Source organism: Mobula hypostoma, chromosome 2, assembly GCF_963921235.1.
Source record: "Mobula hypostoma chromosome 2, sMobHyp1.1, whole genome shotgun sequence".
Classification (NCBI taxonomy): domain Eukaryota; kingdom Metazoa; phylum Chordata; class Chondrichthyes; order Myliobatiformes; family Myliobatidae; genus Mobula; species Mobula hypostoma.
The window spans coordinates 95,585,971-95,613,916 of NC_086098.1; the positions used below are offsets into that span (position 1 = coordinate 95,585,971).

The following is a 27,946-nucleotide window of genomic DNA, read 5'->3' on the forward strand; positions in this document are numbered from 1 at the left end:
CTGCAATCAAAGTCAGATCGAATTAAAGCAATATATATGTGTGATCTCCGACTCCATAAGACCTAGCAGAATTAGGCCTGCACTCACCTCTCTTCCCTCACACCTTTCCAAATCTGCCACACTGCTAGTGTCTTCCACATTGAAGACTGATGTAAAATACCTATTTAGTTCATCTGCCATCTCCTTGGTGCCCGTTATTATTTCTCCGGCCTCATTTTCTAGTGGTTCTATATCCACTCTCATCTCTCTCTTATTTTTTGCATACTTGAAGAAGCTTTTTACTATCCACTTTGATATTGTTTGCTAGCTTGCTTTCATATTCCATTATTTCCTTCCTAATGATTCTTTTAGTTGCTCTCTGTACACTTTTGAAGGTTTCCCAGTCCTCTCTCTTCCCACTAATTTTTGCTTTGTTGTATACCCTCTTGTTTGTTTTTACATTAGTTTTGATTTCCCTTGTCAGACACAGTTGTACCATTTTGCCGTTTGAGTTTTTTTTTGTTTTTGGAATACATCTATCCTGCACCCGCCTCATTTTTCCTAGAAACTCACACCATTGCTGCTCTGCTGTCATTCCTGGCAGCATTTCATTCCAATTTACTTTGGCCAATTCCTCTCTCATACCACTAATTTCCTTTACTCCACTGAAATACTGCTATGTCAGACTTTACTTTGGGGGATGTTACGTGATGATGTGAGATTGAGATGTATAAATCCAGCTCTCTCGTAAAAGTCAGCAAAGTACTGTTTAAACAAAGCACAGTTAATAAATGCTTTCCGAAAACTACTTATAAACTCCTCAAGACTATTTTACGATATGCCTCGTAAAGCGCAACAGAAGGAGTCTGTTGTTGTGAAGTCGCCGCGAGATGGGAAGGAAAAAGGGCCTACTGCAGCGAAGGAACCTCAGACTCAGGTTGGATCTCCTTCGGAGGAGACACGTTTTATCTCTGGCGTAGAAGAACAGGGAGCAATGGCAGAAGTAGCGGTCCCTGGGAAGAAGATGCCGGAATTGCATATGCGCAAAGAAGTAGGCATGCGCAAATTGATACAACTCAAACTACAAGAACCGACAGCCACTGCAAGTGAAAGTGACTCAGAGTCAGAATTGGATTCTGCAGAGAACACAGATGAAGAAGAGGAGGAAGAACTGGAAGAGACTAAAAGTAAAGGATATGATGGAGACATAAAAGAGGCTTTATTGCAAGTAATCATTGAATTAAAAGGATTAAAAATAGAGCTTAGAGACATGAAGATGAGGTACGATAAAGCTATGAAAAGACAGGAGAAAATGGATAAGAAACTTCAATAGTTGGAAAGAACAATGGAGCATATCAACGATGGAGTGGAAAAAACAGAAAATTATATGCTTGTCTGGAAAACGGAAAGAAATCGACTGTTGGAAAAAGTAGACGTGCTGGAAAATTTTAGGAGACGAAATAATATCGAGATTGTTGGTCTTAGAGAAGGTATAGAGGGAGACAATCCAATAGAATTTTTTCAAAGATTGATCCCGGAAACTTTGCAAATGAAAGAGGGAGACCAATCAATTGAAATTGAGCGGGCACATAGAGCTCTAAGACCAAAACCACAAGATGACCAATATCAACAATCAATTTTAATAAAATGTTTAATATTTCAAGACAAAGAAGGGATTTTACAGGCAGCTGCTCAAGCTGCCAAGAATAGAAAAGGGCCATTGATGATAGAAGGGAACAAAATTTTTTTCTACCCTGACATAAGTTATGAACTTTTATAATATTGCCTTTTGACACGTCTTTTCTGTTTCCTGTTGTAATTTGTGGTCCACATCCCAGCTACTCTTGGGAGGCCTGTATATACAGTTGAAGTCAGAAGTTTACATACACCTTAGCCAAATACATTTAAACTCAGTTTTTCACAATTCCTGATATTTAATCCTAGAAAACATTCCCTGTCTTAGGTCAGTTAGGATCACTACTTTATTTTAAGAATGTGAAATGTCAGAATATTAGTAGAGAGAATGATTTATTTCAGTGTATATTTCTTTCATCACTTTCCCAGTGGGTCAGAAGATTACATACACTTTGTTAGTATTTGGTAGCATTGGCTTTAAACTGTTTAACTTTTGTCAAACATTTTGGGTAGCCTTCCACAAGCTTCTCACAGTAAGTTGCTGGAATTTTGTTCCATTCCTCCAGACAGAACTGGTGTAACTGAGTCAGGTTTGTAAGCCTCCTTGCTCACACACGCTTTTTCAGTTCTACCCACAGATTTTCTATCGGATTGAGGTCAGGGCTTTGTGATGGCCACTCAATACTTTGACTTTGTTGTCCTTAAGCAATTTTGCCACAACTTTGGAGGTATACTTGGGGTCATTGTCCATTTGGAAGACCCATTTGCGACCAAGCTTTAACTTCTTGGCTGATGTCGTGAGATGTTGCTTCAATATATCCACATAATTTTCCTTCCTCATGATTCCATCTATTTTGTGAAGTGCACCAGTCCCTCCTGCAGCAAAGCACCCCCACAACATGATGCTACCACCCCCATGCTTCACGGTTGGGATGGTATTCTTCAGCTTGCAAGCCTCACCCTTTTTCTTCCAAACATAATGATGGTCGTTATGGCCAAACAGTTCAATTTTTGTTTCATCAGACCAGAGGACATTTCTCCAGAAAGTAAGATCTTTGTCCCCATGTGCACTTGCAAACTGTAGTCTGGCTTTTTTATGGCGGTTTTGGAGCAGTGGCTTCTTCCTTGCTGAGCAGCCTTTCAGGTTATGTTGATACAGGACTAGTTTTACTGTGGATATAGATACTTGTCTACCTGTTTCCTCCAGCATCTTCACAAGGTCCTTTGCTGTTGTTTTGGGATTGATTTGCACTTTTCACGCCAAAGTATGTTCATCTGTAGGAGACAATGCGTTTCCTTCCTGAGCGGTATGATGGCTGCGTGGTCCCATGGTGTTTATACTTGCGTACTATTGTTTGTACTGTTACGTAACTGGCAACAATGAATATCAATCGAGACAGGTTATATAAAAACAACCAAACATTTATTAAACACGGATAAATGATAAACAAAAAAAAACAAACGAAAACCTGAACCGGAAGTTAACCATTATGCAGCCGTTCAACGAATCGTCACTCGGCACTGGTTCTTAAAGCGTTAAATGCGAAAACAGTTCTTAAAACGGTAAAGTCAGATACAGTTCATAAAATGGTATATTCGAAAGTCCAACAGATTTATATGTTCAATTGGGAGAGACTTCTCTGGAGAAGGATTTCTTCATAGACGCGACTTTCCTGCTGGTTCTGTCCAAAGGATTCACAATGAGGGGAAATAAACAGTTTAAACCAACTAACCTTAAATTCTAGAGAGCAAACCTTTGCATTAATTCTTTACTCTTTTGGCAAGAGTTATCTTTGATGCAGATCGCTACTCCTTCAACGAAGACTCAATAAGGTCGATCCTTTGTTAAGCTGCTGAATGATACCGACTCCTTTCAATCCTTCGGGTCCTGTACTTCGATAAAGTCTTCACTCTCCCGTACTACTGCTGGAATAAGGTACATCAGCACATCTAGCAAAAATTTCCAGTCCAGAAATATTGTACCTTGCAGCAGAACGCAACACTCCGTTTTAAAAATGAAACTGCGTCATAAAAACAACTACGCAACAGAAACAGAGACACAGTACGTTCTAGCTGGAAATCTAAAAACTTAAAAAAAACTAACTGCATCATCTGGGGTCTATCCTTATATACCCATGGTGCACATGTCATCACGTGACCTCACCAGCGGGAAAATTACATCAGGTGACCGCCAAAAGAGCATTATATCATTCTCACAAAAAAAAATCACAGATCTCCTTGAGGCATGTAACAGTACAGAGGAACATGGTACCTTCAGGCGTTTGCAAATTGCTCCCAAGGATGAACCAGACTTGACATCATTTTCTGACCTCAATCCGATAGAAGATTTGTGGGCAGAACTGAAAAAGCGTGTGCAAGCAAGGAGGACTACAAACCTGACTCAGTTACACCTCCCCCAGAAGAGATCCCAATGATCCAAGAACCTGAAGCCCTGTCCCCTGCGCCAGCTTCTCAGCCACGCATTAGTTTGCCAACTCATCCTGTTTCTACCCCCACTGGCACCTGGCACAGGTAGCAATCCAGAAATTGCTACCCAGGAGGTTCTGCTTCTCAGCTTTCTACCTAGCTCTCTGAATTCTCTTTTCAAGGCCTCTTTGCTTTTCCTTCCTATGTCAATGGTACCGTTATGTACCAAGACATCTGACTGTTCTTCCGCCCCCTCCAAAATGGTGTGGACACAAGCCAAGAATCACTGACCCTGGCACCTTGGAGGGAACATACCATCCGGGTGTCCTCTTCACGTCCACAGAATCACCTGTCAGTTCCCCTCACTATCGAGTCCCATATCACTACCACTCCCCTCTTCTCCCTCTTTCCCTTCTGCACCATAGACCTATACTCACACTCCAATCGTTCCCAACTAATCACCTGAAAACAGAATTTTATTCACATGTAATTATGATGTTAACCTTATGTCCATCCACCTATTAGAAACTTCAACACTGACTCTTGTTTAAGCAATTTACTATATAACTTGAGATCATTTGTGGGTGTAATGATCCTTTTAGTAAAACAAGTAACTTCAGTCTTTGCATCAGAAATTCAAACTCCCAGTGACATCCCCATTCCTCTACACTTGCACACAATCCAGAATTCCTCTTTTTTTTTAACAATTCACTCACTGAATTTTCTTGTGCTTTGTGTGAGTTCCAACCTGGTCCACAAGAACACCTCATGTAGGCTCCAGTCCAACCACAGCAACACCTGATCTGGGCTCCAACTTGGACCACAGCAACACCTCATGTGGGCTCCAATCCAGACCATGGCAACACCTTGTGTAGGCTCCAACCCAGACTATGGCAACACCTTCTGTGGGCTCCAATCCAGACCATGGCAACACTTTCTGTGGGCTCCAGTCCAGACCATGGTAACACCTTCTGTGGGTCCAACCCAGACCAGGGCAACACCTTCTGTGGGTCCAACCCAGACCATGGCAACACTTTCTGTGGGCTCCAATCCAGACCATGGTAACACGTTATGTGGGTCCAACCCAGACCAGGGCAACACCTTCTGTGGGCTCCAATCCAGACAACAGCAACACCTCGTGTGGGCTCCAACCCAGACCATGGCAACACCTTCTGTGAGCTCCAAACCAGACCATGGCAACACCTCATGTGGGTCCAACCCAGACCATGGCAACACCTCGTGTGGGTCCAACCCAGACCATGGCAACACCTTGTATAGGCTCCATTCCGGATCATGGCAACGCCTCGTGTGGGCTCCATTCCAGACCATGGCTACAGCTTGTGTGGGCTCCAATCCAGACCATGGCAACACCTTCTGTGGGTCCAACCCACACCTCGTGTGGGCTCCAGCCCAGACCATGGCAACACCTTCTGTGGACTTCAACCCATATGGCAACCATGTCTTCCTATATAATGCTGAAGCTTTCCTATGTTGGCGACAAAGGTGGCACACCTTGACTACTACACACAGGAAGAAATTTGTGTTCCAGCAGCAGGCACAGTTCCTTGCTCAAATCTGAGCAGCCGAGGATTTAGGACTGATTGGCTACTGGAGCTAAATTTCTTTCTCCCATAAAATGAAGCCAATTGCTATCCATCTTTGTGAAACCTCCAAGTAACTGTTGTCACCAATAATAAAATAAGTAAAATAACTGGGCCCAGAACATAGCATTCTTTTATTTTACTTGTGTACAAGAAGGATAGCATGGGCCCCTGTCACCCACACTGTTCTGGTCTGAACAGAAAACTGCTATTTTTATACAGAACTGACTTATCAGTTACGGATATTGAACATAGAACATAGAATAGTACAGCACAATACAGGCCCTTCGGCCCACAATGTTGTGCCGACCCTCAAACCCTGCCTCCCATATAAGCCCCCACCTTAAATTCCTCCATATACCTGTCTAGTAGTCTCTTAAATTTCACTAGTGTATCTGCCTCCACCACTGACTCAGGCAGTGCATTCCACGCACCAACCGCTCTCTGAGTAAAAAAACCTTCCTCTAATATCCCCCTTGAACTTCCCACCCCTTACCTTAAAGTCATATCCTCTTGTATTGAGCAGTGGTGCCCTGGGGAAGAGGCGCTGGCTATCCACTCTATCTATTCCTCTTATTATCTTGTACACTTCTATCATGTCTCCTCTCATCCTCCTTCTCTCCAAAGAGTAAAGCCCTAGCTCCCTTAATCTCTGATCATAATGCATACTCTCTAAACTAGGCAGCACCCTGATAAATCTCCTCTGTAACCTTTCCAATGCTTCCACATCCTTCCTATAGTGAGGTGACCAGAACTGGACACGGTACTCCATGTGTGGCCTAACCAGAGTTTTATAGAGCTGCATCATTATATCGCGACTCTTAAACTCTATCCCTCGACTTATGAAAGCCAACACCCCATAAGCTTTCTTAACTACCCTATCTACCTGTGAGGCAACTTTCAGGGATCTGTGGACATGTATCCCCAGATCCCTCTGCTCCTCCACACTACCAAGTATCCTGCCATTTACTTTGTACTCTGCCTTGGAGTTTGTCCTTCCAAAGCGTACCACCTCACACTTCTCTGGGTTGACCTCCATCTGCCAGTTCTCAGCCCACTTCTGCATCCTATCAATGTCTCTCTGCAATCTTTGACAATCCTCTACACTATCTACAACACCATCAACCTTTGTGTTGTCTGCAAACTTGCCAACCCACCCTTCTACCCCCACATCCAGGTCGTTAATAAAAATCACGAAAAGCAGAGATCCCAGAACAGATCCTTGTTGGACACCACTAGTCACAACCCTCCAATCTGAATGTACTCCCTCCACCACCACCACCCTCTGCCTTCTGTAGGCAAGCCAATTCTGGATCCACCTGGCCAAACTTCCCTGGATTCCATGCCTTCTGACTTTCTGAATAAGCCTACCGTGTGGAACCTTGTCAAATGCCTTACTAAAATCCATGTAGATCACATCCACTGCACTACCCTCATCTATATGCCTGATCACCTCCTCAAAGAACTCCATCAGGCTTGTTAGACACGATCTGCCCTTCACAAAGCCATGCTGACTGTCCCTGATCAGACCATGATTCTAAATGCCCAAGAATCATTTCCAACAGCTTTCCCACCACAGGTGTAAGGCTCACTGGTTTATAATTACCCGGACTATCCCTACTACCTTTTTTGAACAAGGGGACAACATTCGCCTCCCTCCAGTCCTCCGGTACCATTCCCGTGGACAACGAGGACATAATGATCCCAGCCAGAGGCTCAGCAATTTCTTCCCTCACCTCATGGAGCAGCCTGGGGTATATTCCGTCAGGCCCCGGGGACTTATCTGTCCTAATGTATTTTAACAACTCCAACACCTCCTTTGCCTTAATATCAAAATGCTCCAGAACATCAACCTCACTCATATTGTCCTCACCGTCATCAAGTACAATTTCGACTATTGTAAATTGTCTATGTTTACATTACTTATACTTGCGAGATCAATCACCAGTCACGATAGAGGTGTTAAAGTCAATCAAAACTTCGAGTGGACAGCTGATGATCTTTAGTTTCTGGGTACGTTTCTCATTTTTTTGTTATCTCATCTGTCTCTAGTAATCCCTATTGTGCAAAGCAACTTTATGTTTTAGGAAGACCTTTCTGGAAAATCTGACTATAGAGGCCTCACTCCTCTAGCTTGGGTACACACTAGCACAATCAACCCTGCGTACCTTGTCTGTAGTAAGCAGCGGTGTTTCCAGCAGTCTCGCTTGACTACAACTGCCCCAGGATATCTTTGCCATTCTATGATTTCCAGAATTCTGCATCCTAATAAAACAGCTATCTTGTTGGAAGCATAAACACAAAATACTCTGCAGATGCTGGGGTCAAAACAACGGTCACAGCACGCTGAAGGACCTCAGCAGGTCGGGCAGCATCCATGGAAACGATCAGGCCACATTTCGGGCCAGAACCCTTCATCAGGACTGAAGAGGGAAGGGGCAGAAGCCCTATAAAGAAGGTGGGGGGGGAGAGTGGGAAGGAGAAGGCTGGTAGGTTCCAGTGAAAAAGCAGTAATGGGAAAGATAAAGGGGTGGGGGAGGGGAAGCAGGGAGGTGATAGGCAGGAAAGGTGAAGATGGAATAGGGGAAAACACAACGGGTAGTAGAAGGAGGCGGAACCATGAGGGAGGTGATAGGCAGCTGGGGGAGGGGGCAGAGTGAAATAGGGATAGGGGAAGGGAGGGGGAGGGAATTACCCAAAGTTAGAGAATTCAATGTTCATAGCAAGGGGCTGGAGACTACCTAGACGGTATATGAGGTGTTACTCCTCCAACTTGAGTTTAGCCTCATCATGGCAGTAGAGGAGGCCATGTATGGACATATACGAATGGGAATGTGAAGCAGAGTTGAAGTGGGTGGCAACCGGGAGATCCTGTCTGTTGTGACCTTCTTTATAGGGCGTCTGCCCCTTCCCTCTTCAGTCCACGGATGCTGCCCGACCTGCTGAGTTCCTCTAGTGTGTTATGAGTGTTGTTGGAAGCATGGAGTTTTTCCCTCATTCAACAACATTAAAGTTGATCATCCGTTCATTCATTCATTTGTTTGCTGTTTACCAATTATTGGCCCCTAGCCTGTAGTTTTCAGGTTACAAATGTCGAGCACAAGCTATGTAGAATTATATATTTATTTCTGATTGAGCAATTTCCATTACATGATCTTGTTGAGAGATGACATGAGTAATTCTTCAGTTTTCTACCTTTTGCTAATGTCCCAGTATGGCATTTCATCATGTAGAGGGTCTTCCTTGTCTCCCTTTGGAAGTTCATTAGCTTCTTCCTTTGGTTCTTGTGTACTGATTTAAAAATATGTGTATAAACTGTGCCTGATTTTACATCATCTCAAAACTGAGATCAATGATTTCTGTGTTCATTGATGAAACACCAGTTTTTTGAACACCTTTTTACCAAATGGTGTCTTTTATAGGTTTTATTACTTTGTTATTTATATTCTAGGGAAATAATTCTGACATTTTTTTCAAATACCTGCCCCTAATTTTCCTCCAGACGTGACAGTGAATCTGAAAGTCATGAGTCAAGCATTGCTCCTAAGGGAGCTCAAAGTACCTCTGTGCCACTATATACAGCCCAGAGGTTCCTTTTCTTGCAGGCATACTCAATAAATCCGTAATAGAATAATAACCATAATAGAATCAATGAAAGGCCACAACAATTAGGGTGTTCAGTGTGTAAAAGAAAACTGTGCAAGTACAACAAGAAATAAATAATAATAAATAAGTAAGCAATAAGTATTGTGAACATGAGCTGAAGAGTCAGTGAAAGTGAGTCCATAGATTGTGGGAACATTTCCGTCATAAGGTGAGTGAAGTTAACCTGTTTGATTCAAAAGTCTGATGCTTAATTCAGTGAATTGGTATTCAGTGGCCTAGACTGTTGGTCAGGAGAACTTAAACCTATCTTGATTTATGTATTTGCGATCAATTCATGGAATTTGAAGGAAGTGCCCCATTCTTGAAGCTAAACTCAAAAGGCTTACCTGAAATTTCAAGACTAGACTGAATCTGCTGCTCCACAATAAATCTCAACTGTTTTACTGTTTTCTCAGAATGTTAACTTCTTCTCTGAAATGCCCTAGTCGGCAGGTAGAAATGGAGAATAAATGGCATTCTTGTCCATAACAACTACATCTCTAGGATGTTAATATGACTGCTTATAATAAGAGCACCTAGTATTAAAAGTAATTACACTTGAAGCACTTTGGGACATTCTGGGTACATAATAAGGTGTTATAATAAATGCAACATACATCAAAGTTGCTGGTGAACGCAGCAGGCCAAGCAGCATCTATAGGAAGAGGCGCAGTCGATGATTCAGGCCGAGACCCTTCGTCAGGACTAACTGAAGGAAGAGTGAGTAAGGGATTTGAAAGCTGGAGGGGGAGGGGGAGATGCAAAATGATAGGAGAAGACAGGAGGGGGAGGGATAGAGCCGAGAGCTGGACAGGTGATAGGCAAAAGGGGATACGAGAGGATCATGGGACAGGAGGTCCAGGAAGAAAGACGGGGGAGGGGTGACCCAGAGGATGGGCAAGAGGTATATTCAGAGGGACAGAGGGAGAAAAAGGAGAGTGAGAGAAAGAATGTGTGCATAAAAATGAGTAACAGATGGGGTACGAGGGGGAGGTGGGGCCTTAGCGGAAGTTAGAGAAGTCGATGTTCATGCCATCAGGTTGGAGGCTACCCAGACGGAATATAAGGTGTTGTTCCTCCAACCTGAGTGTGGCTTCATCTTTACAGTAGAGGAGGCTGTGTCAGAATGGGAATGGGATGTGGAATTAAAATGTGTGGCCACTGGGAGATCCTGCTTTCTCTGGCGGACAGAGCGTAGATGTTCAGCAAAGCGGTCTCCCAGTCTGCGTCGGGTCTCACCAATATATAAAAGGCCACACCGGGAGCACCGGACGCAGTATATCCCCCCAGTCGACTCACAGGTGAAGTGATGCCTCACCTGGAAGGACTGTTTGGGGCCCTGAATGGTGGTAAGGGAGGAAGTGTAAGGGCATGTGTAGCACTTGTTCTGCTTACACGGATAAGTGCCAGGAGGGAGATCAGTGGGGAGGGATGGGGGGGACGAATGGACAAGGGATTTGTGTAGGGAGCGATCCCTGCGGAATGCAGAGAGATGGGGGGAGGGAAAGGTGTGCTTAGTGGTGGGATCCCGTTGGAGGTGGCGGAAGTTACGGAGAATAATATGTTGGACCCGGAGGCTGGTGGGGTGGTAGGTGAGGACCAGGGGAACCCTATTGCTAGTGGGGTGGTGGGAGGATGGAGTGAGAGCAGATGTACGTGAAATGGGGGAGATGCGTTTAAGAGCAGAGTTGATAGTGGAGGAAGGGAAGCCCCTTTCTTTAAAAAATGAAGACATCTCCCTCGTCCTAGAATGAAAAGCCTCATCCTGAGAGCAGATGCGGCGGAGACGAAGGAATTGTGAGAAGGGGATGGCGTTTTTGCAAGAGACAGGGTGAGAAGAGGAATAGTCCAGATAGCTGTGAGAGTCAGTAGGCTTATAGTAGACATCAGTGGATAAGCTGTCTCCAGAGACAGAGACAGAAAGATCTAGAAAGGGGAGGGAGGTGTCGGAAATGGACCAGGTAAACTTGAGGGCAGGGTGAAAGTTGGAGGCAAAGTTAATAAAGTCAACGAGTTCTGCATGCGTGCAGGAAGCAGCGCCAATGCAGTCGTCGATGTAGCGAAGGAAAAGTGGGGGACAGATACCAGAATAGGCACGGAACATAGATTGTTCCACAAACCCAACAAAAAGGCAGGCATAGCTAGGACCCATACGGGTGCCCATAGCTACACCTTTAGTTTGGAGGAAATGGGAGGAGCAAAAGGAGAAATTATTAAGAGTAAGGACTAATTCCGCTAGACGGAGCAGAGTGGTGGTAGAGGGGAACTGATTAGGTCTGGAATCTGAACCTCCTGTCCCATGATCCTCTCGTATCCCCTTTTGCCTATCACCTGTCCAGCTCTCGGCTCTATCCCTCCCCCTCCTGTCTTCTCCTATCATTTTGCATCTCCCCCTCCCCCTCCAGCTTTCAAATCCCTTACTCACTCTTCCTTCAGTTAGTCCTGACGAATGGTCTCGGCCTGAAACGTCGACTGCGCCTCTTCCTATAGATGCTGCTTGGCCTGCTGCGTTCACCAGCAACTTTGATGTATGTTGCTTGAATTTCCAGCATCTGCAGAATTCCTGTTGTTTGCATTTAAATTCACCACTGTGAAGCCTCTTCCGGTGATGCCTACACCGAAGAAGTTTAGATCCTCTCTTCGACGGGAGTTCAGTGAAACCATCTCTCACTGCTCCCCGTCTGTCATTTCTTCGGCTCTTCAACTTTTCGACCACACTTTGACTCAAACTCGCTATCACAGCCATATATCCTTTCTTGGAACGTGCCTCCGTCGCCAACTTACTCCAGTTGGCTTTAGGATTCGTTTCCAAGCCTCTCAATTTGGACCTTCTGAGGATCCCAGGTACTCACATTTTATTGACTCTGCCTCTCTTTCTTTCTTTTTAAATCTTTTTATTGAATAAGTATACAAAAAGGTAAACCATATAAACATTAATACAATGTTAAAATATAATAAAATTCCAGAAGGTATCAATACCAAAAAAAATACTACAAACAATGTAATTTAAACATAAAAAACCAAGATAACATAATAGTATACTAAATTTTATATATATATATCAATGGAAAAAAAAGAAAAAAACCCCCCAAAAAAAAAACCCACCGTGCAACTAACTAAAAGCAAAGCAGACTCTGCCTCTCGCCGCTTCTCCCGTCAAGCTCTGAAGGCGACGCTCTCCGCCATGAGGAGGTACTTGGTGTCCCTATCCCAGACCCTTCCACACCTTCGGGACACTTTCTTCGCCGTCTGTAATGGTCCTACCCGTTATTTCATTCTCCGTCGGATTCACGCCTGCAATCGCCGTTTTTTTGACTTTGTCATGTTAGGCAAAGATCGCAAGATCTTACATCTACGGACTCCAGAGCCTGCCGGCCCCGACGCTAGCAGGCATGAACTTTCAATTGCGGCCCCTGCCATTGATCTCGGCGGCTCCATCACCTCAGGACATATTCAAAACCCGGACTCCAGCAATGACCATGGACACCTTCACAGCGATTACTCAACCAGCAACTGCAACTCCAGCCTTGAACTCCAGGCCGGGTCTTTATGTGCTGCTGTTGTGACTCCCGTCTCCCCTTCCCCCACCAATACTCTGCAATCCCGTCTCCCTCAGATCCCACCGTCAGCTCCTGGGCCCTCAGAGGCTCCATCTTTCTCTCACCCCAACCCTCCCCTCTCCACTGACACCCCCAGCCTCCCCCCTCCCCCCTCTGATCCCAGCTCTCATCCGTGCCGGGTCTTTACCATCCCCTCCGACCTTCAACTGTCGGAGGCAGAACGCTCTGTTCTCAGTAAGGGCCTCACCTTTGTCCCCCTTCGCCCACACCTCAGTGAGTTCCCTGTTCGCCATGATGCGGAACTTTTCTTCCGCCGTCTCCGTCTCCGAGCCTACTTTTTCGGCAAGGACTCTTCCACCCCCACCGATGACCCCTTCTCCCGTCTTCAACCCTCCTCTTCTTCATGGACACCCCGCTCTGGTCTTCTGCCTGCTCTGGATCTCTTTATTGCTAACTGCCGACGGGACATCAACCGTCTCGACTTCACCGCACCTTGTCCCCATTCCAACCTCACTCCTTCGGAACGCTCTGCTCTCCACTCCCTCCGCACTAATCCTAACCTTATTATTAAACCCGCTGATAAGGGGGGTGCTGTTGTACTCTGGCGTACTGACCTCTACCTTGCCGAGGCACAGCGACAACTCGCGGATACCTCCTCTTATTTACCCCTCGATCGTGACCCCACTAAGGAGCACCAGGCCATTGTCTCCCACACTATCACCGACTTTATCCGCTCAGGGGATCTCCCATCCACTGCTACCAACCTTATAGTTCCCACACCCCGCACTTCCCGTTTCTACTTCCTACCCAAGATCCACAAACCTGCCTGTCCTGGCCGACCTATTGTCTCAGCTTGCTCCTGCCCCACCGAACTCGTTTCTGCATACCTCGACACTGTTTTATCACCCCTTGTTCAATCCCTTCCGACCTATGTTCGTGACACTTCTCACGCTCTTAAACTTTTCGATGATTTTAAGTTCCCTGGCCCCCACCGCTTTATTTTCACCATGGATGTCCAGTCCTTATATACTTCCATCCCCCATCAGGAAGGTCTCAAAGCTCTGCGCTTCTTTTTGGATTCCAGACCTAATCAGTTCCCCTCTACCACCACTCTGCTCCGTCTAGCGGAATTAGTCCTTACTCTTAATAATTTCTCCTTTTGCTCCTCCCATTTCCTCCAAACTAAAGGTGTAGCTATGGGCACCCGTATGGGTCCTAGCTATGCCTGCCTTTTTGTTGGGTTTGTGGAACAATCTATGTTCCGTGCCTATTCTGGTATCTGTCCCCCACTTTTCCTTCGCTACATCGACGACTGCATTGGCGCTGCTTCCTGCACACATGCAGAACTCGTTGACTTTATTAACTTTGCCTCCAACTTTCACCCTGCCCTCAAGTTTACCTGGTCCATTTCCGACACCTCCCTCCCCTTTCTAGATCTTTCTGTCTCTGTCTCTGGAGACAGCTTATCCACTGATGTCTACTATAAGCCTACTGACTCTCACAGCTATCTGGACTATTCCTCTTCTCACCCTGTCTCTTGCAAAAACGCCGTCCCCTTCTCACAATTCCTCCGTCTCCGCCGCATCTGCTCTCAGGATGAGGCTTTTCATTCTAGGACGAGGGAGATGTCTTCATTTTTTAAAGAAAGGGGCTTCCCTTCCTCCACTATCAACTCTGCTCTTAAACGCATCTCCCCCATTTCACGTACATCTGCTCTCACTCCATCCTCCCACCACCCCACTAGCAATAGGGTTCCCCTGGTCCTCACCTACCACCCCACCAGCCTCCGGGTCCAACATATTATTCTCCGTAACTTCCGCCACCTCCAACGGGATCCCACCACTAAGCACATCTTTCCCTCCCCCCCTCTCTCTGCATTCCGCAGGGATCGCTCCCTACACAAATCCCTTGTCCATTCGTCCCCCCCATCCCTCCCCACTGATCTCCCTCCTGGCACTTATCCGTGTAAGCAGAACAAGTGCTACACATGCCCTTACACTTCCTCCCTTACCACCATTCAGGGCCCCAAACAGTCCTTCCAGGTGAGGCATCACTTCACCTGTGAGTCGACTGGGGTGAGATACTGCGTCCGGTGCTCCCGATGTGGCCTTTTATATATTGGTGAGACCCGACGCAGACTGGGAGACCGCTTTGCTGAACATCTACGCTCTGTCCGCCAGAGAAAGCAGGATCTCCCAGTGGCCACACATTTTAATTCCACGTCCCATTCCCATTCTGACACGGCCTCCTCTACTGTAAAGATGAAGCCACACTCAGGTTGGAGGAACAACACCTTATATTCCGTCTGGGTAGCCTCCAACCTGATGGCATGAACATCGACTTCTCTAACTTCCGCTAAGGCCCCACCTCCCCCTCGTACCCCATCTGTTACTCATTTTTATGCACACATTCTTTCTCTCACTCTCCTTTTTCTCCCTCTGTCCCTCTGAATATACCTCTTGCCCATCCTCTGGGTCACCCCCCCCCCGTCTTTCTTCCCAGACCTCCTGTCCCATGATCCTCTCGTATCCCCTTTTGCCTATCACCTCTCCAGCTCTCGGCTCTATCCCTCCCCCTCCTGTCTTCTCCTATCATTTTGCATCTCCCCCTCCCCCTCCAGCTTTCAAATCCCTTACTCACTCTTCCTTCAGTTAGTCCTGACGAAGGGTCTCGGCCTGAATCGTCGACTGCGCCTCTTCCTATAGATGCTGCTTGGCCTGCTGCGTTCACCAGCAACTTTGATGTATGTTGCTTGAATTTCCAGCATCTGCAGAATTCCTGTTGTTTGTGTTATAATAATTACTGTCTCTTTTCATACTTCTGACAAGGCATCTAAGGTATGTTCCAGAGTATATTCATCTTTTGCACAGGAATTAGAACACTGGTTAGGGGGCTATGACCAAAGATGAGATGAAGTTAGGCTCTGAGAGGGCTTTTGAAAGAAGGAGAAAACCCAGCAAGCTGCATAAAGAAGCAGATTGCAGAGGTCTAGGTGCATATAGTTAAGCTTACGTCAGTCAGTTTTGGGATTTGAATGCAAGGTTTATACATCATTGAACTCTGAATTATTGTTCTGAGATAGCAATAAAAGTACAGCAATCAAGTGATTAAGCTCAGGAACAAATAGTACAATGTAAGCAACAATCTAATTTGCTTTGATCCATGACTTGTTTTTTTGTGTACTGTTAAACAGCTTAACTCATTATTTCGGCACCTGAACTGGAAAAATACAATCACTTTGCATAGCATCTGCTCTAAAGGCCATTTGTGGAGATTAAATAGACTACATTTTCAAATGTCCTGTGTATTTTTCTTTCTTCTTCTGCAAACGGCTAAATTTTTGATTGATAATGCAAAAGTAACCAATGTCATCAAAACTAGCAACTGAGCTCAGAGTTTAAAGACCCAAAATGGATTTAGAATACAGATATTTTTGAAGTTATGGAAATGTTGTATGGTGTGACAATATTAGAGGATGCACAATGTTTCATGACTTCACAAAATTCAGCACTGCAGCTGCTTCTATTAGTCTGTTTCATCAAATTGATCCATGATACACAGGAAAAGTTAGGACCTTTTAAGTTTATACATTAATTAGTTCATTTTGAAAAAGAAGAAACAAAGTTCCAGTCTGGTCGCCTCACTATAGGAAGGATGTGGAAGCATTGGAAAGGGTACAGAGGAGATTTACCAGGATGCTGCCTGGTTTAGAGAGTATGCATTATGATCAAAGATTAAGGGAGTAGGGCTTTACTCTTTGGAGAGAAGGAGGATGAGAGGAGGCATGATAGAGGTGTACAAGATAATAAGAGGAATAGATAGAGTGGATAGCCAGCGCCTCTTCCCCAGGGCACCACTGCTTAATACAAGAGGACATGGCTTTAAGGTAAGGAGTGGGAAGTTCAAGGGAGATATTAGAGGAAGGTTTTTTACTCAGAGAGTGGTTGGTGCTTGGAATGCACTGCCTGAGTCAGTGGTGGAGGCAGATACACTAGTGAAGTTTAAGAGACTACTAGACAGGTATATGGAGGAATTTAAGGTGGGGGCTTATATGGGAGGCAGGGTTTGAGGGTCGGCACAACATTGTGGGCCAAAGGACCTGTACTGTGCTGTACTATTCTATGTTCTATTAAAGTTTTTTGCCCTTATTTGCCATCTAACAATAGTATAATTAGCTGCTACCATACAGATTATTCCTAAAATGTCAGTCATCTGCTGCGTAGACTTATGGATCACTTGGACCATATCTGGGAAAAGTGGGATCTGTACAATTTGGATGGGTTGCACCTGGATCTGAATGAGTGCAACATTCTTGCAGGGGTGGAAAGGTGTTGCTTGGGAGTGCTAAATTAATTTGGTACTGGAATGAGGCATAGAATAGATTACAGTCGGGCTGGAGGTAGACTCAAATATTGAACAAAAATGAAGCCTGTCCAGTAGGCAAACACGAGGAAATCTGCAGATGCTGGAATTTCAGGCAACACACATAAAAATTGCTGGTGAACGCAGCAGGCCAGGCAGCATCTATAGGAGAGGTACAGTCGATGTTTCGGGCTGAGACCTTTCGTCAGGACTAACTGAAAGAAGAGATAGTAAGAGATTTGAGAGGGGGAGGGGGAGATCCAAAATGATAGGAGAAGACAGAAGGGGGAGGGATGGAGCTAAGAGCTGGACAGTTGATTGGCAAAAGGGATATGAGAGGATCATGGGACAGGAAGCCTAGGGGAAAAGAAAGGGGGAGGAGGAAGCCCAGAGGATGGGCAAAGGGTATAGTGAGAGGGACAGAGGGAGAAAAAGGAGAGAGAAAATACATTTTATATATGTGTGTGTGTGTGTGTCCGTCCGTGTGTAACGGATAGGGTACAAAGGGGAGGTGGGGCATTAACAGAAGTTAGAGAAGTCAATATTCATGCCATCAGGTTGGAGGCTACCCAGACAGAATGTAAGGTGTTGTTCCTCCAACCTGAGTGTGGCTTCATCTTGACAGTAGAGGAGGCTGTGGATAGACACATCAGAATGGGAATGGGACGTAAAATTAAAATGTGTGGCCACTGGGAGATCCTGCTTTCTCTGGCGGACAGAGCGTAGGTGTTCAGTAAAACGGTCTCCCAGCCTGCGTCAGGTCTCACCAATATATAGGAGGCCGCATCAGGAGCACTGGACACAGTATATCACCCCAGCCGACTCACAGGTGAAGTGTTGCCTCACCTGGTAGGACTGTCTGGGGTCCTGAATGGTGGTGAGGGAGGAAGTGTAAGGGCATGTGTAGCACTTGTTCCGCTTACAAGGTTAAGTGCCGGGAGGGAGATCGGTGGGGAGGGATGGGGGTACAAATGGACACGGGAGTCACGTAGGGTGCGATCCCTGCGGGAAGCAGAAAGTGGGGGGAGGGAAAGATGTGCTTAGTGGTGGGATCCTGTTGGAGGTGGCGGCAGTTATGGAGAATTATATGTTGGACCCGGCGGCTGTTGGGATGGTAGGTGAGGACAAGGGGAACCCTATTCCTAGTGGAGTGGCGGGAGGATGGGTGAGAGCAGATGTGCATGAAATGGGAGAGAGGCGTTTGAGAGCAGAGTTGATGGTGGAAGAAGGGAAGCCCCTTTCTTCAAAAAAGGAAGACATCTCCTTCATCCTGGAATGAAAAACCTCATCCTGAGAGCAGATGTGGCGGAGACGGAGGAATTGCGAGAAGGGGATGACATTTTTCCAAGAGACACGGTGAGAAGAGGAATCGTCTAGGTAGCTGCGAGAGTCCGTAGGCTTATAGTAGACATCAGTAGATAAGCTGTCTCCAGAGATAGAGACAGAAAGATCAAGAAAGGAGAGGGAGGTGTCGGAAATGGGCCAGGTAAACTTGAGGGCAGGGTGAAAGTTGGAGGCAAAGTTAATAAAGTCAACGAGCTCAGCATGCATGCAGGAAGCAGCGCCAATGCAGTCATCAATGCAGCGAAGGAGAAGTGGGGGACATATACCAGTATAGGCACGGAACATGGATTGTTCCACAAAGCCAACAAAAAGGCAGGCATAGCTGGGACCCATACGGGTGCCCATGGCTACACGTTTAGTTTGGAGGAACTGGGACGAGTCAAAGGAGAAATTGTTAAGAGTAAAGACTAATTCTGCTAGACGGAGCAGAGTGGTGGTAGAGGGGATCTGCTTAGGTCCAGTAGGCCTTGCAGACATGGATGTGATAAGGCATATGGGAGGAATGGAAGACTAAAATACATCTATATTAATATGAGGAGTCTACAACATAAAATTCCATGCCCTTGGAGTTTTGGTCATGCTGGAATAGCAGACTTTGTAGATTAGGGATTATCTCAGTGCACTTCCTCTCACTTTACATGGAGTCATAAGGGCAAAGAGCACAGAGCACGGAGCACGGAAACAGGCCTTTCAGCCTAATTGGCCCATGCCGATCAAGATACCCATCCAAGCTATTTAGATGTTTATCCATTAACCTTCTAAACCTTTCCAGTTCATGTACCTTTCTAATTGTCTTTTAAAATTTGTTATTGTACCTGCCTTAACCACTTCCTCTGGCAGCTCATTCCACATGCGTAACCTCCTCTGGTGTAAAAAAAACACATCACCTCTCACCTTAACCTATGCCCTCCCAGTTCTTAGTTCCCGAATCCTGGGAAAAAGACTGAGTGCATTAACCCTATCTATGAGGTTTTGTTACAACTTTATAAAACATTGTTCTGGCCACAGTTGGAGTGCTATGTGCAGTTCTGGTTACCTCACTATATGAAGGATGAGTTTCCACAGTGGAGCAGATGCAGAAGAGATTTACCAAAGTGTCTCAGGGGAAGCATTTCTGTTATGAGGAGAGTCTGGTTTTATTTGGCGCAGAGGTAGGATGGAAACTAGAAACGTGAGAAAGTCTGCAGCGCTGGAAACCCAAAGCAGTACACATGAGATGCTGGAGGAACTCAGCAGGCCAGGCAGCATCCGTGCATTGAATAGATAGTCAACATTTCGGGCTGAGACCATTCTTCAGGACTGAGAAGGAAGGGGGAAGATGCCAGAATGAAAAGGTGGAGAGAGGGAAAGGAGGCTAGCTGGAAACTGATGGGTGAAGCTAGGTGGGTGGGAAAGGTCAACGGCTGGAGAAGGCGGAATCTGATAGGAGAGGAGAGTGGACCGTAGGAAAAAGGACTTATTTTCCCACAGAGAAGTGGCTTCTACAAGAGGTTTTCAGTAAGGAAGTAAGAGATACAGTGGAGATCTGAGGAGGATTTTTTTAAAATTCAGAGGGTGGTAGCATCAGGAGCATTTAGTGGGAATGGATGGTGGTGGCAGACTTTCTTGCAACATTTACTGGAAGGAGTACTTGAATCACAAGACATGGAGACCAGGGACCAAGTGTTGATAAATGGGTTCGGTATCAAGGATAGTTGATGCTCAGTCTTAGCCTGATGAGCCAAAGCATCCGTCTCTTCTACTGTATGACTCTATGGCTTTAAGTAAATAGGCAGTTGCATGCCTCTTCTTTTTGAACTGAAGAAAAGAATCACACTGTTTATTTTGGATGAAATGATTCGGAAGTGATTAATGCACAGGTTTAAAGTATCAGGAGACTTGACAGCTTAGTGTACAGTATTATTTTCCACTCCTTGGTTCTAGGCTCCCAGAGGTGGAAGTTTGATTTGAATAAAGCTCTGCAGAGTCAGTAGTCCTGCTTCATGTCATTTTTTTACAGGTGTGACCCAGTCAGTAATAGTGATGGGCTGATTAGACCATGGTCTCTGATGGTTGCAAGCCACTCAAGCTAAGAAAATTATTTATGTTGTTTTGTGTGCACAGGGTGTTTGCACAATGACTACTGCCTTTCTGCATTTCTTCTTCCTGGCTTCGTTCTGCTGGGTTTTGACTGAAGCTTGGCAATCGTACATGGCCGTCACAGGGAAGATTAGAACAAGGCTCATCCGTAAACGCTTTCTATGCCTTGGCTGGGGTAAGAAATAATAACTGTATAAATGTTTCATTGGGGTGAATTATATTTTTGTGTTCTTTATGAAACATATTTTCCTTAAAAATTGCTTTCTCTTAAAGGTATCACAGATAAAAGTACTGTGACAGATAATTGATACATTTTTGATTTCACAGCAGTATAACATTATGCTTGTATTTCTCCTTATGTGCAGTGATATGGATTTCTTATAAAATTTAATTTATTTCTTCAGGATTGCCTGCATTGGTGGTGGCAATATCTATGGGATTTACAAAGGCTAAAGGATATGGTACATCAAATTAGTAAGTTGCTTCAAAGCTCTTTGGCTTCTTCCACAGCTGCTATTATCAACAGCTGCTGTCCTCATGAAATTCGAGGGCCAAATGATAAGGCTTTTGGTGTCAAAACAGTGTGTATGCCCACCCCAAGAAACTTCAAGGTGATACTTCAAAAATTATTTTTTTTTACTAAATGCCTTCAATATTTTGTCTGTTTACACAAAGGGCACTACACTATTGATTGCAATTGAACATCGAACAGTACAGCACAGGGACAAGCCCTTCAGCCCAAAATGTTGTGCAGAATTAAGTAAATTGGTAGTCAAATGTTCACCTAAACTAATCCCTTCTGCATTCACCTCATCCATATCCGTCCATTCACGTGCCTCTCTCTAGAAGCCTCTTCAACACCTCTATTGTATTTGCCTCCACCACCACCCCAGGCAGCCACAATTCTTTGTCTAAAAACTTCTGCTCATCTCCTTTGAACTTTGATCTCCCCTCACTTTAAATTCATGTCTTCTGGTATTAGACATTTCGACCTTGGGCAAAGCTAAAAAATTTAGCTCTTGAAGGTTATTGAAGTACTGAGCATAACTAGGATTCTATTGCACTTGAACGCAGCAGGCCAGGCAGCATCTCTAGGAAGAGGTACAGTTGACGTTTCAGGCTGAGACCCTTCGTCAGTCCTGACGAAGGGTCTCGGCCTGAAACGTCGACTGTACCTCTTCCTAGAGATGCTGCCTGGCTTGCTGCGTTCACCAGCAACTCTGATATGTGTTGCTTGAACTTTCAGCATCTGCAGAATTCCTTGTGTTTGCGTTCTATTGCACTTGCTATGCCTTTATCTTTAAAATTACTTTGCTTATATTTTTCACTTACTTGCATTGATGTTCTGATTGGAGTGGATATTTTAAGTAATTAGGTTTTGTCTTTTGTGAAAAGTTATTACAATTTACAGAGCATACTGTAACTAGCAATGTTTGCTGGCATGTATGTACCAGAACTGTAGTGGAAATCGCATGTACTTATTTAATCTCCTCCTGAGAGCCTCACTGCCCTTCCAGCTTCCAGCTGTCTTGGGCTGGGCTCCAATCAGTCAATGAACAGATGAAGAATCAGTAGCAGTCTATGTGAGATCTTGTCCTAGGTGTGACTAAACAATGAGTATACATCTCCCAGTAACACAGCCAAATTTAAAATCTTAACTGTTTTTTGACCATCCCTGCCATATACCAAGTTTCTGCTGTCAGAGTGACACTTGGTAAAACTCTACCTTATTATTTTATAGCAAGGTGTGGATTTGCATTTTATGTTAACTTAAAGCACTTTAATATCTACCAAGTTCCATTCAATTGAGTTTGGGGATCTAATGCAGTCAAATGCCTTTTTTGCTGAGTAACCATGTTGGTTGATACTTTTAAACATGCAGTCTGCAGATGCTGGAAAAACAAAGCAAAACACTCAAAATGCTGGAGAAACTCAGTAGGTCAGGCAGCATCTGTGGAATTGAGTAACCATTGATGTTTGGAGGTGAGGCCCTTCTTCAGGACTTCTGGTTGATACTTTTGTTAACTTGTTGCACCTTGCATTCTACCTAAGATCACATATCTCCAGAGCTTATCATGACAGCCAAGCAGAATCCCACAGTGAGATGAAAGGAAGTACTTGACTAGCCTTAGTAAAATTGAAGCTGCCGTGCACTAAATGGGGAGACATTTGACAGACTGGAGTCACAACCTGCTGAAAGGAAGATAGCCCTGTTGGAATTTTTTGTTTTTGTTACATATACCGAAATGCAGGGGAAAACTTTTGGGTGCATGCCATCCAGAGAAAGAGTGCATAAATCAGCGGTCCCCAACCACCCAAGCAAGGCGTGTGCTACCAGGCCGCAAGGAAATGATATGAGTCAGCTGCACCTTTCCTCATTCCCTGTCATGCACTGTTGAACTTGAACATAGGGTTGCCAACTACCCTGCATTTGCCAGGACATCCTGTATATTGGGCTAAATTGGTTTGTCCCATATGGGACTGCCCTTGTCCCTCATTTCCCCCGCTAAGGTAGAGCGTTCCTATGAAACCTTCCGTAAGCCGAAATGGCGTATAGCGAAAAAGCAATTACCATTAATTTATACAGGAAAAATTTTTGAGCATTCCCAGACCCAAAAAATAACCTACCAAATCATACCAAATAACACATAAAACCTAAAATAACACTAACATATAGTAAAAGCAGGGATGATATGATAAATACCCAGCCTATATAAAGTAGAAACAATGTATGTACAGTGTAGTCGGGAAGATTAAGCCAAAACCAATTTGTGGGGAAAAAAAAATCAGCGTACGCGCATGCGCACATCACGAGAGGTGCCCACACAAGGCTTCATGGTCATGGTAGTCTTTCTCGGGGACAAGTGTCCCGTATTTGACTACTACTTTTGTCCCTTATTTGGGAGTCAGAAAGTTGGCAACCCTAACTGTGAAAGACATATTGAGGTGAGTTTAACCCTACTTGAACACGCACCCCCACCCTCCCCCCGGCCCCGGTCGGCTGGTCCGCAAGAATATTGTCAATATTAATCCGGTCCGCAGTGCAAAAAAGGTTGGGGCCCCCTGGCATAAATGATATATAAATGTAACAAAGCAGTAAAATGAAATTACAATGCAGAATATAGTGTAACAATACAGAGGAGGTGCAGTGCAGGTAAACACATAAAATGCATGGTAAATTGGGAGAACAAAAATTCATCTTTGAAGTTTGAAGTCAATTATCCCAGGATATCATGGCAAAGGTTCCACAAGGCAGCATCCTAGGCCCAACCATTTTCAGCTGCTTCATCAATGACCCTCCTTCCATCAGAAGGTCAGAATTGATGATATTCATGGATGATTGCACAATATACATTTCTATTCATTTGCTCAGCAAGTGAAACAGTCCATACCTGAGTACGACACAGCGAAAGTACTGTGGGTTGGTAAGTGACTAGCAACATTCATGTCACAGAAGTTCATAGCAATGATCATCTCCAACAAGTGAGTCAAATCACTTGTTCCTGACATTCAATATGATTACTTTTGTCAGGTCCCCACAGTGAATATTCTGGGAGTTGTCACTGGTTAGAAACTCAGCAGTGGACAAGCCACATAGTTACTGTCGCTGCAAGAGCAATTCTGAGGCTAGGTATTCTACAATGAGTCATTAACTTCCTGATACACAAAAAGCTTTCAATCACCTACACGGAGTGTGATGGAATACTTCCCACTTGCCTGATGAGTGCAGCTTGAACATTTCTTGAGAAGGTCAGCATTATCCAGGTCAGTGGACAAAATAGACCACTTGACTGCCACCCACTTTACCACCTTAAGAATTCACACCAGTGGCTACCGTAGGTACCAACCACAAAATGTACTGCAGCAACTCATCAAAATTGCTTCTTTGGCATTTCCCCAACATGCAGTTTCAATCACCCAGAATGAAGTGCATGGAATTTCATTGTGCACAAGTTATCCAGTGAGTCACACAATCCTGACTTGGAAAGATATTGCTGTTTGTAAATTCTGGCACTTCTTCCCCAACAATGATCAGAGTTTCTTAAGTATGCAAAGTGAAACTGTTCTATTGAAGTTTTCCCAATAACCATACAAGGGCTTTTTTAGAGTGCCAGCCTTGCCAGCAATAACCATGTCCTGCCGAGGAATATAATCCTGTTCATTTTGAAAGTAATCTGCTGATTATCAAGAAAATGGAGACTACATTCTACAGTTCTTCCGCTGTACTATTGATCCAGAGAGGAAACATAGGTATCTCTCAACATTTCCAGATTTTTTTCTTGTATGCTAGGTAAAGGATAAAGGTTTTTGCAATTCAAACTGGGAGGAGCAGGAATGGCTATAAGTAAAATTTCCATTGAACCCTCCCTGTGGCATGTTAGACACAGCATGGATCTCCATGCAAAATTAACAGGCATCACTGATGAGTCCGAGAGTGGCTTATAGATCCGTAGCCAAGCTCCCAACACTCTTTCTTAAGCTAACCCCCACCCCCTGCCTCCCTCGCCCATTTTTACAAAATAGTATAAGTATGGCTAATGTGTGAAAACTGATCTCTGATAATTAACTTGGACAACACCTAAATGGCCACATAAACTTCACTCAAGCTCAGAAGCAAACACCACCCCCACAGATATCAAAGTTCAAAATGAATTTATTATCAAAGTATATATACCACCCTGAGATGCATTTTCTTACAACTCGAAAAATTTTTATATTTTACAATCAGAATCAAGTTTATTTTCAAGTGCATTTACATGAGAGGATTTAGCCAAAATTAGTGAATCATTAAAGAATTTATTTGTGTGGATCAGTAATCAGATTTCCTTGAGTAAGCTACAGCCCTATTAATTAGCTTTAAGGAATTTTAAGTTTAAAGTTGAAGAGCCATCTGCATCTCAGCAGAAGGTCGACATCTCAGGCATTGGGATCAAGGGTGACTTGCTTCCACCCAGTAAAGTTGAAACTAATGGTAACTGTTTGCATAGGGTTTCTGTGCAATGCCAATGCATGGACTCAGTGTTCCGAATGTCATCCCAAATGCATTTTCTCCTCTTGAGTAGTCATAGACCAGAGATTCCTATAAGTCAGTGGAGATGTTTCAAGGGGGTTTAGATCCTATAATTGAATCCTCTACTCTTTCCATCTGGTATTCTTCCCATGATCAAGCTCGGAACAGTGTGACTGTCTCGTCAAAAGGTACTGGTGAGCAAAGAAGATATTTTCTCCTCCCTGCCAGGATTGCTGGATTGTAGAACTTCCCCAAAATAGCATGAACTAATTTGTCTTTTCCTTGCTGAAACCTGACATTTTACTACCTATGGGTTGGCTCAGTAGCTCATTAATGTGTCTTTTTACATTCATCAAAAATTGTTCCTTGATGCTTCACTGAGAAAAGCTCTTCTTTCATACAATCAAGCTATGTGGTAACATTGGCTGTGTTTCAGAGTTATTTGGTACTTTCTTAGAGTAAGCAAGAGTGAAATACATACAGTATTAATATCGCCATTAAGAGATGCTGGATTGGATTGCACATAATCCCAATGGAGAGGTACTTATATTGAAAACTACAGATCCATAGCTTGTAGCTGAGCAATTGAATGCAGCAGGCCAGGCAGCATCTCTAGGAAGAGGTACAGTCGACGTTTCAGGCCGAGACCCTTCGTCAGGACGTCAAAGCAACTTTGATGTGTGTTGCTTGAATTTCCAGCATCTGCAGAATTCCTCGTGTTTAAGCTGAGCAATTGGTTGATTTTTAAAAAGAGGCAGAAGGGTGATTACAAAAGCTGGAAATCAGGATCAGCACACACGAAATACTGGAGGAAATCAATGGATCAGGCAGCATCTATTGGGTAGTTAGAGATTAAAAGATCCTGAATGGGCAGAAATGATAAAAAGATGGATAAATAAGATTTTTTTTCTGCATAGCAAGTAAGAATTGTCAATATGATGATAACTTAGAGTGGACATACACGTGATATTTATGATTAGTGGAAAAAAATGATTAAATTATTCATGAAGAACTACAGCAGTTCAAGAGTGTAGCTATTACCACCACTTTCTCTTGTGTAATTAGGGATGGGCAATGAATGCTAGCATGAAAATCAATATTAAAAACAGAGAGATTGTCCTTCAGGCTGCTGTCAGTCAGCAGGGTGAAACCATGGTAAATATTCCTGTGCACACAGCAAGGCATCAGTGGGCCTTTGGTCTATGACTTAACAGTGAAAACATCCATTGCGCCAGAGCTCCATGTCAAGCAGCAGAGAGGCAATAGGAAGCTAATTAATCTTTTACTGGTTATTTTTTGTTTTGTTTGTGGGATAAATGTTGGCTTGGTCCTGGAAGAACTGGGATATTCTCATGTTTTAATTTCTGGCGTGAGATTTCTCCAGAGCATAGAACTTTACATCACAATGCAAACCCTACAGCCCACAATGTTTTTAACCTACTCTGAGATCAATCTAACCCTTCCTTCCTCCACAACCTGCCATTTTTCTACCATCCATGTGCCTATCTACGAGCTTCTTAAAAGCCCCAAATGTATCTGCCTCTACACCATCCCCAGAAGGGTTTTCTGCACACCATCACTCTGTGTGTAAAGAACTTAACTCTTGACATCATCCCTATACTTTCCACCAATCGCCTTAAACTTATGCCTCCCTCATGTTAGGACATTCTTGAGTGTGTTTTTAATAACACTGCCCATAGATGTTGAATGCTGGAATTTCATTGGTATTAAATTCTTATGCACTGCTTGAGATTCTGTCTGCTCTTAAATTTGCCTACTGATGACTAATTTAATGTATACTTCTAACCTTAATGTGTGGTTATTATTTTTATGTTCACAGCTGCTGGCTGTCACTGGAGGGAGGCCTTTTGTATGCATTTGTTGGACCTGCAGCAGCTGTTGTTCTGGTAAAACAAATATGCATGCGCTCCTATCATTAAATCTTGCACATCCCACTTAAAGCCCCATTGAAGCAATCTGATCATTGCATGAATTGGTACTTCATAAAGTGATTAATTTGACAGTACAATGTGTTTAGTTTCTGTTTATGTGATTAATATCTTGTTTTTCTTTAGCTCTTTCAAACCAAAGAAATCCATCCTAAAATGTCTGCCTAAGTTTATAGGTCTCCACTCTTGGTGGGGAGACATCTTCAGTGCCCACACTGCCATCACAGCCAGCTCCATACAGCAGAGAGATCCATGATGCTTACAGCAAAACACTACAGATGATAAAAATCTGCAATAAAAATGAAGAGTTGCCTGAAAAACTCCCAACAGGTTAAGCAGCATCTATGGGTAGAA

The 27,946-nt window shown here is 44.2% G+C and overlaps 1 protein-coding gene across 12 annotated transcripts in view; it reads left to right on the forward strand.

Annotated features, from left to right (window-relative positions):
• adgrb3 (adhesion G protein-coupled receptor B3) overlaps positions 1–27,946 on the forward strand; it is an 835,097-nt gene that overhangs the window by 711,667 nt on the left and 95,484 nt on the right. For all 12 annotated transcript variants that reach the window (XM_063040268.1, XM_063040273.1, XM_063040274.1 and 9 more), the window contains 3 exons: positions 20,657–20,807; positions 21,037–21,106; positions 27,484–27,550. In XM_063040268.1, the coding sequence (XP_062896338.1) occupies positions 20,657–20,807; positions 21,037–21,106; positions 27,484–27,550 (288 nt within the window). The remainder of the gene's footprint in view (positions 1–20,656; positions 20,808–21,036; positions 21,107–27,483; positions 27,551–27,946) is intronic.